The 15,155-nt window shown below is 39.6% G+C and overlaps 1 protein-coding gene across 7 annotated transcripts in view; it reads left to right on the forward strand.

The window, feature by feature from the left end:
- Window positions 1–15,155, forward strand: part of C10H11orf80 (chromosome 10 C11orf80 homolog) — a 114,711-nt gene that overhangs the window by 68,855 nt on the left and 30,701 nt on the right. For all 7 annotated transcript variants that reach the window (XM_047693167.1, XM_047693168.1, XM_047693170.1 and 4 more), the window contains 4 exons: window positions 3,610–3,693; window positions 5,105–5,160; window positions 5,813–5,884; window positions 7,434–7,629. In XM_047693167.1, coding sequence (XP_047549123.1) covers window positions 3,610–3,693; window positions 5,105–5,160; window positions 5,813–5,884; window positions 7,434–7,629 — 408 coding nt within the window. The remainder of the gene's footprint in view (window positions 1–3,609; window positions 3,694–5,104; window positions 5,161–5,812; window positions 5,885–7,433; window positions 7,630–15,155) is intronic.

The following is a 15,155-nucleotide window of genomic DNA, read 5'->3' on the forward strand; positions in this document are numbered from 1 at the left end:
CGCCCCCAATACATACATTTTCAGTCCCTCTCAATAAATTATGAGTAGATTATAAAAGGAGCTATTTGCTTTATGTTAACTGTCCTCTGCTGACGTGATATTAGGTCACTTTATCTTCTCAGTCTGGATTAAATACCAGTCCTTCTTGTGGATTTCTTTAGCATTTCTTAATATATGTAAATCATAGAACATTTCACATTGTCATATACATTATTTATTTGTCTTTCTCTTCTACTTAACTGTGAACTCTTCAAATTCATATTGTTTTATTTACCTCTGTAGGCTCAGGTTACATAATAAACTCCGTTCAGTGTTTTGAGTGGGTAATTCAATAGTTTGCATAAGCATTGCCTGTCAGACTCCATAAAAGTGATGATAGATTACACAATATCTGATTCTGAAAGCTATATGCACAAATAATGAACTTTCTTGGAGAGACAGTATTACATAATGGAATGTGAGCTTTGAAGTTAGATCTAGGTTTGAATCCCAGTTTTGCCACTTAGCTAGTTACGTGTGACCTTGGAAAAATTAAACAGCTTATTTAGTCTCATTATTCTCATAAATAAAATGGGGGATATTTCCTACTTGCATCTAAACTGTTTGGCATGTAGCAGGTGTTCAGTAAGTGGTAGCTCTCATCATTATTAATTGTAGTCCCTCTCTGGTAGCCGCTCAAGGAATTTTCACTTACTTGGTTGCCTTACTGCTAGATTTAATTAGCCCTTTCTGTGATGTACCCTATAATAACCAAGGCTACAGAAGTTTGAAACTGTTCCAAGAAGTTGTTTTCTAAGTGCTAAGTACAGAAAATGCTTTGAGGAGCTCATTGCTTTTCTTCTATTTGAACATCTTATAATAAAGTTTTTTTTTTTTTTTAAAGTAGGCTCCTCACCCAGTGTGGACCCCAACACAGGGCTTGAATTCACAACTCTGAGATCAAGACCTGAGCTGAGATGAAGAGTCAGACATTTAACCGACTGAGCCACCCAGGCACCTCTGTAGTAAAAAATTATTTTTAAAGATTTTATTTATTTATTTGACAGAGATCACAAGTAGGCAGAGAGGCAGGCAGAGAGAGGGAGGGGGAAGCAGGCTCCCTGTCGAGCAGAGAGCTGACGTGGGGCTTGATACCAGGACCCTGGGATCATGACCTGAGCCGAAGGCAGAGGCTTTAACCCACTGAGCCACCCAGGTGCCCCTAGGTCTCGTTTAAAAAAAAAAAAAAAAATCTAGGGACACCTGGGTGGCTCAGTCGTTAAGCATCTGCCTTTTGCTCAGGTCATGGTCTCAGGGTCCTGGGATAGAGTACCACATCGGACTCCCTGCTCAGCAAGGAGCCTGCTTCTCCCTCTCCCATTCCCCCTGCTTGTGTTCCCTCTCTCACTGTCTCTGTGTCAAATAAATAAATAAAATCTTAAAAAAAAAAGTCTACTGGGGTGCCTGGGTGGCTCGGTGGGTTAAGCCTCTGCCATCAGCTCAGGTCATGGTCTCAGGGTCCTGGGATTGAGTCCTGCATCGGGCCCCCTGCTCAGCGGGGAACCTTCTTCTCCCTCTCCCTTTGCCTGCCACTCTGCCTGCTTGTGCTCTCTCTCTCTGTCAAATAAATAAATGAACTCTTAAAAAAAAACTCTAAAAAAAGGATAGTAGTACCTGCCTTGAGGATTTTTGTGAGGTAATATAGGTAGAACACCTGCACAATGCTTGCTACATAGTAGGCATTCCACAAGTGATATCTGCTGTTGTTGCCATGTATAATATATAACTTAAAGATTATTACTTGATCCTTACAACAGTTCTGTGAGGTGGAATTGGGAAATTTTTTTTTAAAGATTATTTATTTATTTTAGAGAGAGAAAGCACAAGCGATGGGCAGACACAGAGGGAAAGGGAGGAGCGGACTCCCTACTGATCAGGGAGCCCAAAGTGGGGCTCCATCCCAGGACCCTGAGATCATAACCTGAGCTGAAGGCAGATGCTTAACCAACTACTTAACCAAACCACCCAGATGCCCCTAGAATGGATGACTTTTATCCTTGTTTTACAGATTAGTAAATAAAATTCAGAGCAATTAAGAGCTAGTACTAGAACTTGTCTTCTGACTTGTGAACTTTTTGCTTTACAGCTTTTCCTAAAAAAATAATGAGTAGATAAATGAATTGATGCTGAAAAATAATTCCTTTTATTGTCTGCTCCTTTCACTACATTCTTTTTTTTTTTTTTTTTTTTTTTTTTTAAGATAGAGATCACAAGTAGGCAGAGAGGCAGGCAGAAAGAGGCGAGGAGAAGCAGGCTGCCCACTGAGAAGAGAGCCCAATACGGGGTTTTATCCCAGGACCCTGAGATCATGACCTGAGCTGAAGGCAGAGGCTTTAACCCACTGAGCCACCCAGGCACCCCCTTTCACTACATTCTTTCTTTTTTTTTTAAGATTTTATTTATTTATTTGTCAGAGAGAGTGAGCACAGGCAGACAGAGAGGCAGACAGAGGCAGAGGGAGAAGTAGGCTCCCTGCTGAGCAAGGAGCCCGATGTGGGACTCGATCCCAGGACCCTGGGATCACGACCTGAGCTGAAAGCAGCCGCTTAACCAACTGAGCCACCCAGGCGTCCCTCACTACATTCTTAATACAGATCAATTCACATCAGGATGGTAGAGCTAAGGTAGAGTTACTTTTCTTAGTTTCAGTCTGAATTACTTTTTAAATTTGTTCCAAAAGGTGGTTTTGAAATTGTGTCTCCAGAAGTTCCATGAAATAGTTTTAGCCCAAGAAATGATAGCTATTAGATTGCCTTTTATGTCCAGTTCTTAGATCCAAAGGTGTTTCCCCTTGGATATCTGAAAAGCTTTCTGAGGGGTAAGTTACCTTTATAGGAAGAAATACCTCTCTTCATTTATTTAAAGATTTATTTATTCAAAGCTTTATTTACTTATTTTAGAGAGGCAGGGAGGGGCAGAGGGAGAGGGAAAGAGAATCTTTTTTTTTTTATGTTTTATTTATTTATTTGACAGAGATCAGAAGTAGGCAGAGAGGCAGGCAGAGAGGCAGGCAGAGAGCGAGGAGGAAGCAGGCTCTCCGTGGAGCAGAGAGCCCGATGCGGGGCTCAATCCCAGTACTCTGGGACCATGACCTGAGCTGAAGGCAGAGGCTTTAACCTACTGAGCCACGCAGGCGCCCCGGGAAAAAGAATCCTTTTTTTTTTTTTTTTTAAACATTTTATTTATTTTATTTGACAGATAGAGATCACAAGTAGGCAGAGAGGCAGGCAGAGAGAGAGAGAGAAGAGGAAGCAGGCTCCCTGCTGAGCAGAGAGCCTGATTCGGGGCTCAATCCCAGGACCCTGGGATCATGACCTGAGCCGAAGGCAGAGGCTTTAACCCACTGAGCCACCAGGAGCCCCGCAGGAAAGAGAATCTTAAGTGGACTCCACACAGAGCCCAATGTGGGGCTCGATCTAACCACCCCGAGATCATGACCTGAGCTGAAACCAAAAGTCAAATGCTCAACCGACTGTACCATCCAGATGCCCCAAGAAATACCATAATTTAATTTATTTGTGCTCCTGGGTTTGTGTATGTGTGGTGGATGTTTTTGTTGTGTTGTTGCAGGTTGATGAAAAGCCCAGAACTCTGATGACAGATAGTCTGGTGATAAAGAATTTTTTACATAAAATTGTCATGGTACACCCTAAGGTAAGCTGTTCTTTGGCACAGTGATGCTTTTCTTGTCGTCTTTAGGAGACCTCTACTCTGTAGGAGATGAAATGATATGGTTGGTCCACTTTCTTTCCATGATAATGATTACAACTTTTATTATTGAATTGACTTGATTTCTTTGTCCCTAACACAGTGTTGATGTTGGTCATGTTATGGACATAGCTGAGAGCCCTTGGATATAGAGCTTTCCTTGTGTTCTTGTTTTTACTTCCTTACTGTTTTACTCTATCAGTTTAGATTCATTTTTTTCCCTCCTCTGTACTTCATTTTTCTATTAAATCTGGATAATGAACCTGGCTGACCATCTTCTTCTTTTCCGAAGTGACCAGAAGAGCAAATCAGGAAATTCTGAAAAAGTGCTTCAAACTTTGGAGAGCTATAATTTTTTTTAAAGATTTTATTTATTTATTTGACAGGCAGAGATGACAATAGGCAGAGAGGCAGGCAGAGAGGGAGGTGGAAGCAGGGTCCCCGCTGAGCAGAGAGCCTGATGCGGGGCTCGATCCCAGGACCCCAGGATCATGACCTGAGCTGAAAGCAGAGGCTTAACCCACTGAGCCACCCAGGTGCCCCGAGAGCTATAATTTTTATTATTAGCTGTAATTAGGTATGTTTATAGGGATGCACACCCTTAAGTATGCTTTTTAACTTCTCCTTTTCTTCTCTTGCTAGCTTTCTACTTTTTCTGTCTTCAGCAGGGTTCAGTGCTTATTATGCCAGTTACCATTCTGAGTGCTTTCCACACACTCACTCACTCACCCCATGCAGCAGCCCTTGTGAAGTAGGTTTTATCAGCATCTTCCCATTTTATAGCTGAGGAAACTATGGTAGAGAGGTTAAGTAACTTGCAGAGCCAGGATTTGAATTCAGGCAGTCTGGCTCTAGAGTTCTTGATTACCCGTTATGTTACACAGAAAGAAAAATGTAGGTCAAAGGTAGGAAATAATTAGAACAGTGAAGTGAATTGGAGGGAGGACAAAAGTCAGAGAGGGGCAGGGGAAGAAAAAGCAAAGGAAAAAGCATTGAATGTTCTATGTACAAAAACAGTGGAAAGAATAGAGAGAAAAATTGATAGTTCCTTTAAGGGGGAGAAGAGATAACATTGGGAGAAGAGCAGAGAACAAAGGGTTGATTCGACAGGTTCAAAGTGGGTTCATTCTTGTGATAATCTGTGGCCACTTGGAATTGAAGTCTAGGACTCAATTTATTTGAGATGCAGAATTTGAGCACAGATAAATGGTAATTGTATTAATTATATTATGTTCAAGGAAAGGACAAGTAAAACAAAGTAGATATAAAGAATATCTTCCCCTTTGGGAATTAAGTATGAAAGTTTTTAATCTCTGTCCTGGTTCGTGTTAAATCTCATACTCCATTTACTTTGCAGATTAAGTTTAATTTCAGTGTAAAGGTGGATGGAGTCCTTTCTGTGGAAGTCTTTGGGTAAGTCCTTAAATCCATGGCTTAAGTTTATGCTGTGGATTTATAGTTTTTCTCAGTCATTATTGTACTGTTTCTAGTAGCTTCACAATTTGACTTTTTTTTTTTTAAGATTTGTTTATTTTAGAGAGAAAGAGTGCACCTATGCACCTATGTGTGGGAGGGAGGGGCAAAGGGTAAGAGAAACCCAAGTGACTCCATGCTGAACGCAGACCCTGATGCGGGACTCCAGGAAAGCCTTGATCTCAGGACCATGAGATCATGACCTGAGCTGAAATCAAGAGTTGGATGCTCAACCAGCTATATCACCCACATAGGTGCCCCACAGTTTGACCTCTCGACCCAAACTCACCCTGAAACTAATTTTCTGAGAGCCCCACATTTTCTTATTCTATGTTAGATTTTTTTTTCACATTGAATAAATTTCTTTTCCCATGTTAGCTTTTAATGAGCAAGTAGATTCATCTAAACATTTCATTTCTTTTCCTCTCCCTTGAGTGGCTGATCTTAAAAGTTGCCATTTTCCCCTTGGTTAATCGGTTATTGAATTCTAGTAACCTTTGGGGGTGATGGGAGTCATGGGCCAGAATTTGTATCATGTAAAGATTGGTTTTAGAATCTCTGAAATATGGCTTAGTTTTTCTTTGCTTTGCAGGACAAAGAATGAACCCACTTTGAACCTGTCGAATGGAATTGCTCTTGTTATAAGCTATCAGCATTATGTGAGGTGAAGGGTAAAAGCACTGTGGTCCTTCTCCACGTTTTAATCTCCTGTTATGAGTATGAATGTGGGTAGAAATTGAAAGTAGCCTCACTTGTCATTTCTTAGTGCCAGGTATCAGATTCTCTGTCAGAAAAGTAGAAGTAAAATTTTGAAACTATTTGTATTGAAAACATTTATTATTTCTGGTTTCTTTTTTTTAAGATTTATTTATTTATTTATTTGACAGACAGAGAGGCAGGCAGAGAGGAAGCAGGCTCCCCGCTGAGCAGAGAGCCCGACGCGGGGCTCGATCCCAGGACCCTGGGATCATGACCCAAGCTGAAGGCAGAGGCTTTAACCCACTGAGCCACCCAGGCGCCCCTATTTCTGGTTTCTTGAATATATTCTAATTGACCCAAGGATATGTCCCTTCTCTTTCCCATCTGTAAATGAAACCAAACAAACCCTGCTAATTTCATTCTTATTTACATATGAGAAGAGAGGAATGACTTTAGATAGTTACCTGAACTCTTGGATAGAAAGATAGTATGAATAGAAAGGAATTTTTTGTATGTTATTATTTGTGCATCAGCATTTTGCATATGTTTGGAAATCCTCTTTCTACCTCCACCTCCTTCAAACTACAAAAAAAAAAAAAAAAAAAGAAAAAATCCATGGAGAAGATGGTAAATAAATGGAATAGAACCCTCTGTCTTGCCTTCCTGTGCTGTCCATTTACCACAGAATCCAAAGTGAATGTGCATTATAGCAAGAAAAAGACTAATTTTTAAAAAATATTTTATGTATTTATTTGACAGACAGAGATCACAAGAAGGCAGAGAGGCAGGCAGAGAGAGAGGAAGGGAAGCAGGCTCCCTGCCAAGCAGAGAGCCCAATGTGGGGCGCATCCCAGGACCCTGGGATCACAACCTGAGCCGAAGGCAGAGGATTTAATTCACTGAGCCACCCAGGCGCCCCAAGACTAATTTATTATTAAGATCAACTCATTTATTCTTTATTCAGTAGTTTTCAAGTCCATTTGTATGCCCTGAATCATCACTGTTAGTCATAGGATCTTAAGGCTTGAAGAGACTCCTCGTGGCTTTTTAGTTTCACTCTTAATCAGAATTACAATTCAGATCAGATTTTTTTAATTCTTTAATATGTGCAGGAAACAAAACCCCCAACCTTAACTTTCTTTTGTAGTCCTCTGCTATCATACAATCTTTACAGGTAGACAGCTCATTAACAGATTTACCGAAAAAGTTTAAGCCTCTGAGCCAGTGTTTGTGGACATATCTTCCTGAATGACCTCATCAGTTTAAAGAGAGAGGAAAGTCTTTGTTGGGCGTGGAGCCTACTTTTATTTATTTATTTATGTTTAAAGATTATTTTATTTTAGGTAATCTCTACACCCAGTGTGGGGCTCAAACTCACAACCCCAAGATTAAGAGTTGCACACTCTACCAACTGAGCCAGACAGGCACCCAATCGTGGAGCTTACTTAAAAAAAAAAAAAAAAAAAATCTTAAGAACCAAAAAAGCTAAATTTGTCTTACCTGTTTTTTCACAGTAAACCAAAATTTGCTACAGCTGAATTACTCTGCAGCAGAATCCATCCTGTCCTAGGACATCCAGTAATGCTTTTCATCCCTGATGACATGGCTGGCATGGGCTTGCTGGGAGAGCTGATACTGACTCCAGCTGCTGCTCTGTGTCCCTGCCCAAAGGTCTTTCCCAACCAGCTGAATAGGATTTCTTCGGTTTCCATATCCTTTTGATGACAGAGTCCATTAAAATCTTCAAATTCATTGTCTTGAAAAATGAATTTTTTAAAGATTTTATTTATTATAGAGAGCAAGAGAGACAGTGAGTGGGGGTAGGAGCAGAGCAAGAAGGACAAGCGGACTCTGAGCTGAGCATAGAGCCCAATGCAGGACTCAATGCCATGACCCTGAGCTCATCACCTGCACTGAAATCAAGAGTTGGGCACTTAATTGACTAGGCCACCCAAGCACCCTGAAAAAAATGAATTTTTATATCTCAATTCAAAAAAAAACCTTGGCATATAAACTCTGTGCCTAGAAGCCAGTATGATTTGTATAAAAATAAAAATCCAGTATGAAAGCCAAGCTTGAGAATTTTTCCAAAAAACTGAAAACTATAAAATGTGACACATGTGCCACATGCTTGTCATGTAATTTAGTATGAATGAAGCATGAAATGAATGGTGCAAGCCGGAGAGATGAGGCTGGGAAAGTAGCTGGAGTTGAACATGGCTCTTGTGTGTCACACTAAGGAGGGTAAACTTCATTGTCTTTATAGTGGGAAACCATTGGATGTTTTAGGAGTCTCAGGCAGCATTATGCAGTGGGGTAGGAGAGAGAAGTCAGTAATCACTACATAAATTCATAAGTGACCTCAGCAAGAGATAATGCTTGCCTCAGTTAAAAGTGTGAGGAGCGTGGAAAAGAGAAACTTATCATTGGAAGTAATCAACATAATGAGGCAACCAATTCATTGTTAGGGTCGGGAGAGATTAGGGGCAGGGAATGGCCAAAGTTGATGTCCAGATTTCTACATCCAGAAGAGGCAAATCTATAGAGACAGAAAGTGGATGGAGAGGGATTTTTTAGGAGGTGATAAAAATGGTCTAAAATTGATGGTGGTGATGGTTGCACAATTTTTTTTAATATACTATGACCTATTTAACTGTGCACTTCAAATGGGTAAATTGTATGTTATGTGTTATCTTTAAAACTCAGTAAGCTGTTTAAAAACATTTCCATAGATGGCTGATAGAATAATGATACTGTCAATTAGAAACAAATCATAAATGGCAGATTTGGAAGGTAAAGAAGATTAGCTGAGGTTTAAACACGTTTATGGTTCCTGCAGGATGTCCCTTGAAAATGGCAAGCAGGGCGCCTGGGTGGCTCAGTGGGTTAAGCCTCTGCCTTCGGCTCAGGTCATGATCTCAGGGTCCTGGGATCGAGGCCCGCATCGGGCTCTCTGCTCAGCGGGGAGCCTGCTTTCTCCTCTCTCTCTCTATGCCTGCCTCTCTGCATACTTGTGATCTCTCTCTCTGTTTCAAATAAATAAATAAAATCTTTAAAAAAAAAAAAAAAAAAAAAAAAAAAAAAAGAAAATGGCAAGCAGCTACATAGAAATTTTGGTTTGGAAATTGGAAGTGATCAGATTTAGAGATAGATTTTTGAGCGTCAACATTTGCCCCATGGATTTAGTGTAGCGCCGTGCTGGCTAGAGCGTGGCTCGAGAGTGTGAGTGCCGGGTTCACCGCTAATGGGCTGTGACGTTATGCAGCTTACTCACAGCCTAAGCTTTCATTTCATCAGCTTTAAAACAGACATAATGCTACTTGGTAGAATTATTTATTTCCCCTTGCAAAGGTTTTGTTGTTGTTATAGTTACCCTTTGTGATTTGTTTGTTTTAGGACTGATTATATAGTAATCTGTGTGAGGCTCCTAGCATACTGCCTGACATTTAATAAGTGTTCAATAAATATTAGGTATTATTGTTATATGACTGAAGCTATATGAGTAAATGTAGTTATATATAGTAGAGTGTAAAGAATAAGAACAGAAGAAGGCGAAGGTCATGGAATAAATGTCAGCTGAAAATATCATTAGGGAGGAGGAAGGAGCGGGATGGTGATAAAGATTATGCATGGACTCTTGGATTTTAAAAACCTTAATATCTAGGTCATATAGAAGAGTATAAAGTAAAATATAAAAATTTCTCCTTCCTCCCCATCCCATTCCCCAGAGGGAATAAGGCACATTTTCTATCTTCTTGAACTTTACATTTAGTGAGACATTTTATTTTATTTTATTTATTTGAAAGAGAGAGAATGAGAGAGAGCACAAGAGGGGGGAGGGTCAGAGGGAGAAGCAGACTCCCCACTGAGCAGGGAGCCAGATGCGGGACTTGATCCTGAGATCCAGGATCATGACCTGAGCCAAAGGCAGTCGCTTAACTGACTGAGCCACCCAGGCGCCCCTTAGTGGGACATTTTAATAAATAAATGTCAGGTAGTGATAAGTACAGTAAAGATAAAATAAAGTAGGTAAAGAGATAATGATAGGGAAGTTACTTAAATATTATAGCCAAAGGAGACTCTAGGGAGGTGATGTTTTAGTGAAGAGAAAGAGAGCTAACAGAAAACTCTGGTAGGATTTCAGTTTCTGAAAATGGCAAACTAGGTAATTTAGACCCACCCTCCCATTGAGGACAAATGCTGTGTGAAATATTAAAACATCATAAAAGAATCTAAGAGCTAGTGAGTAGGGAGAAATTTCTAGGCCAACATAGGAGAAAACAGGAATCACAGAAAGCTTGAACCCAACATTGGGGGCTGCTTTTGCCCTAAGGTCATTTGCAAATTAAAGCCAGCAGCCTAGAGGCTAAGACGCACTTCTAAATTGATGTAGGACAAAAAAGCCAAAGAGTTTAGGGCTTGCTGAGCTGGGGTGCTGTTAAAAGTTCCTCTTGTTTTGGGCAGGGATAACTAAAAGGTTACACTTTATGGAGTAAGGTGAATCTGAAATAAACCATCCTTCACATGAGCTCATATATTTTTTGGGTCATCTGGGAAGTCTAGAAAATCTTAAGCTTTCAGAATGGATTAAGATGATTCTAGATTTCTAATTCTCCCAGGTGCCCTGTAGAAGCAAACAAAAATTCTTTCTAGGTAGATAGATGACCACATCTGTGCTTCAAATTATTTAACAGATGCTTTCTCAAAATGTCCAGCTCATGTGCACATTTCTGTCTTTCTCTCTGTCATACACACACACCCCCACACCTAGGTACAAGAGTGCACAAGGGAACATGAACAAAAGCTAGCAAAAACAGAAGCAACAGAAGCACCCACTGGGACTCCAGATATGGGTAATATCAGACATTGACTTTAAAAATAAAAAATTATGTTTACGATGCTTATGAAATTGAAAGCCAAGCTTAAAAATCTTGCCAGGGAGGGGCACCTGGGTGGCTCAGTGGGTTAAGCCGCTGCTTTCAGCTCATGATCTCAGGGTCCTGGGATCGAGTCCCACATTGGGCTCTCTGCTCCGCAGGGAGCCTGTTTCCTCTTCTCTCTCTCTCTGCTTGCCTCTCTGTCCACTTGTGATCTCTCTCTGTCAAATAAATAAAATCTTAAAAAAAAAAAAATCTTGCCAGGAAACTGTAAACTATAAAATGTGACAAAATTTTTAAAAGAACCAAACAGAAATTGTAGAATCAAAAAAGACAATGACCAATATTGAAATTAAATAGGTTTAACAACAGATTAGATATAGCATAAGTGAATTTGTAAAGTAAAAGATGAGGATAGCAAAAACTAGTAAAATAAAGTAAAGAGAGACAAAAGTATGGAAAATACAGAAGAGAAGTTAACAGGTGGGAGGAAACAATGAGATCATTTAATGTACATTTAATTTCCATCCCAAAGGGGAAGAGAGAAAATGGGGCAGAAACAGTCTTTAAAGAACTAATGGCGGAAGCAACTAAAACAGATTTTAGAGCTCAATAATCAAGCAGGATAAGTAAAAAGATATATATACCTGTAGAAAATCAAAAACAAGAAGAAAAATCAGCTAAGAAAGATGGATTTTCTTCAAAAGAGAAACAAATTGCAGCTGACTTCCCCATTCCAACAGGATGTAGTAGTATAATAGTGTTAATGTCCTGAAACTAAAAAAATCAAGCTGGAATCCCAGAGCCTGTAAAAGTATTTCTCAAGATAAAAGATAATGAACTTACCCATATAGATTAATGTCATAATTCATACAGTAAAAAGATTAGTTCAGCTGACTTTAGAACATACTGTTTTGATGTACATTCTTGGTAGGATATACTCTAAGAATAAAGTGAACTGTAAAGCACTCTTGAAATTCATTTAGTGACCTTGATTCGTAGTAATAACATTGGTATTACACTAAAATTATTATATACTTACTTATTATAAAGCAAGTAATTACATTAACATTGTTGGGAACCAAAATTTGTAGCATAAGATAACAGATACAGGAGTATAAATTCAAAAAATATTTTTATTTTGAAATAAAAAAAATTTTAAGTAATTTTAAAGTGGAATTGAAGATACCAGTGTGTACCCCCAAGTTTTCTGACCTTTGAAATTATATATTTCTTAGCTTTGTCTGCTAAATAAACAAAAAACAAACAAGTGTAGGAACAATGAGCACTCCCTAGTACCTAGAATGTGTTCTCTAAATGTCATTGCTCACTAAAAAGGAGGAATGACTGATTCCAGGTCTAAAGTAGAAATGTACAAGATAAGGGGCGCCTGGGTGGCTCAATCAGTTAAGCATCTGTCTTCGGCTCAGGTCATGATCCTAGGGTCCTGGGATCGAGTCCCACATGGGGCTCTCTGCCCAGTGGGGAGTCTGCTTCTCTCCCCCCCTCTTCCCTTCTCATTCCACTGTCTCCCTCCTCTGCCACTCCTATGCATGCTCTCTCTCAAATAAATAAATAAAATCTTTAAAAAAAGTAAATCTACAAGATGAGCCTGGGTATCTTACGTTAATCTGGAAAGCAAAGAAGCTATCAAAGCCCATGAGATTATGTCAATTTCAGAAATTCTACTTCCAGCCAAGAACAAATAACAGGGACTGGATCCAACTTCCTACCATGAACAAATTAAAAAATGGACAAGTTATATTAACAATAGATAGTATAGGACAGTGGGTCTAGAGAGAGGAGATACGAACAAACCCTGTGTTGTACCACTGTACTACCTAGAGAGAACTTCATAGGGTGGTTATACCCAGCTAGAGTCTAGTGATCTCTCTGAGTTGAGAAGACAAATTTCAGAGTTTAGGGAGGTTCAGAGAGCTAGAACTTATAGAGTACCAAAGAGGAGATGAATATACAGAGAGAGCTCCAGACAGAGGAGAATTCCTGGAGTACACACAGACCTGGGAATGGTTTCTGTTCCTATGAGGCAGGATGGAAAACCTCGTATTTCATAAAGTATCAGTTGGAGTCCTAAGAAGGTTTTGCCTGAATATAGTGGAGGAGTTAGCCCTAGCCCTAGCTTCCCTGGTCCCACCTAACAAAGCTTGAAAGTAAGATCCAAAAGGCTCAAACTATTCCTAAGTAACTTTATAGTGTTTGAGGAAAAAAGTTCAAGAATATTTACAGGAATACAAAAATGTCCTGCATTTGACCAGATAAACTTCATAATGCTGGGCATCCAATAAAAAATTACTTGGCATGCAAACAAACAGGAAAATAGGACCCATAATGAAAGAAAAAAAATTGGTCAATGAGAACTGCCCAGAAATGACATAGATAATAAAGGATTGTAAACAGGGACATTAAGACAGGTATAACTGTATCCATATATTCAAGGTGTGAGAGGAAAATATTGAACATCTTAAGTAAAGAGACAAAAGCTATAAAAAGCACCCAAATTGAACAACCAGACATAGAAATTACAACTTTTAGGATGAAAATACACTGGATGAGATCAGTGACAGATGTACACATTGCAGAGGAAAATATTAGTGAGCTTGAAGACATGGCAATAGAAACTAAAATGAAACCCAAAAAAGACTAAAAAAGTGAACAAAGCTTCAGTGAACTGTGGGATAACTTCAAGTGGCCTAATTTAGAGACATGTAATTGGATTCCTGCAGGGAGGGAGGGCAGATAAAATATTTGAGGAAATAATATTCCCCCAATTTCTAAATTTGATGAAAAGTATAAATCTACAAATGCAAGAAGATCAACAAACTTTAAACATAAGAAACTTGAATAAAATTATATCAAGATACATCATAATCAAATTGGTTAAAGCCAATAATAAAGAAAAAAAACTTTAAAAGAGACTAAGGTAAAAAGACATATATAACATACTGGGGAACCAAGATGAGAATTAAGATTTCTCATTGGAAACTAAGCTAGAAGAAAGTGAAGCAACGTTTTTATTTTATTTTTTATTTTTATTCTTTTTAAGAGAGAGCACATGAGCGGGGGGTGGAGGGGCAGAGGGAGAGGGAGAATCTTTTTGTTTTTTTTTAAAGATTTTATTTATTTATTTGAGAGAGAATGAGTTAGAGCATGAGAGGGGAGAGGGTCAGAGGGAGAAGCAGACTCCCCACTGAGCAGGCACGCCCCCCCCCACCCCGATGCGGGACTCGATTCCAGGACTCCGATATGAGCTGAAAGTAGTTGCTTAACCTGAACCACCCAGGTGCCCCTCCCCCACTTTTAAAGATTTATTTATTTTAGAGAACGTGGGAGGGGCAGGGAAAGAGAGAGACTCTCCAGCAGACTCTCCACTGAGTACAGAACCCAACACAGGGCTCAGTCTCAGGACCCTGAGATCATGACCTGAGCTGAAACCAAGAGTCAGACGCTCAACCCACTTCACCACCCAGCCCCCTGGAGAGGGAGAGAGAGAATCTTTTTTTTTTTTTTTAATAACATTTCTTCTTCTTCTTCTTTTTTTTTTTAAAGTGTTTTTATTTATTTATTTGACAGAGAGAGAGAGAGAGATCACAAGTAGGTGGAGAGGCAGACAGAGAGAGGAGGAAGCAGGTTCCCCACCAAGCAGAGAGCCCAATGCGGGGCTCGATTCCAGGACCCCAGGATTGTGACCTGAGCTGAAAGCAGAGGCTTTAACCCACTGAGCCACCCAGGTGCCCTGGGAGAGAGAAAATCTTAAGCAGGCTGAACACTTAGCATGGAGCCCAAGGTGGGCCTTGATCTCACGACCCTGAGAACATGACCTGAACCAAAATCAAGAGTCAGACACTTAACCAACTGAGCCACACAGGTGCCACTGAAGCAACATTTTTAAAATAGTAAAAACAAAAACAAAAACTTAACCTGGATTCTATACCAAAAGCAAATATTTTCAAAAACAAAGGCAAAATAAAGAATTTTTCAGATGTACAAAAGATTTCAATCACCAGCAGATCTATATTGTAAGAAATGTTAAAGGAAATGCTTCAGACAGAAGATGGAATTCTGGATCTACACAAATAAAGAGGAGCACTGGAGACCATAACTATGTGAATAGATATAAAAGATTTTTGTCGTATTTTTAAAAAAATCTCTTTAAAAGACAGTGACTTTAAAAATTTTTTTTTTATTTTTAAAGATTTTATTTATTTGTTTGACAGAGAGATCACAAGTGGGCAGAGAGGCAGGCAGAGAGAGAGGGGGAAGCAGGCTCCCCGGCCAGCAGAGAGCCTGATATGGGGCTCGATTCCAAGACCCTGAGATCGTGACCTGGGCCCAAGGCAG

This window comes from Lutra lutra, chromosome 10 (genome assembly GCF_902655055.1).
Source record: "Lutra lutra chromosome 10, mLutLut1.2, whole genome shotgun sequence".
In the NCBI taxonomy this organism is placed as follows: domain Eukaryota; kingdom Metazoa; phylum Chordata; class Mammalia; order Carnivora; family Mustelidae; genus Lutra; species Lutra lutra.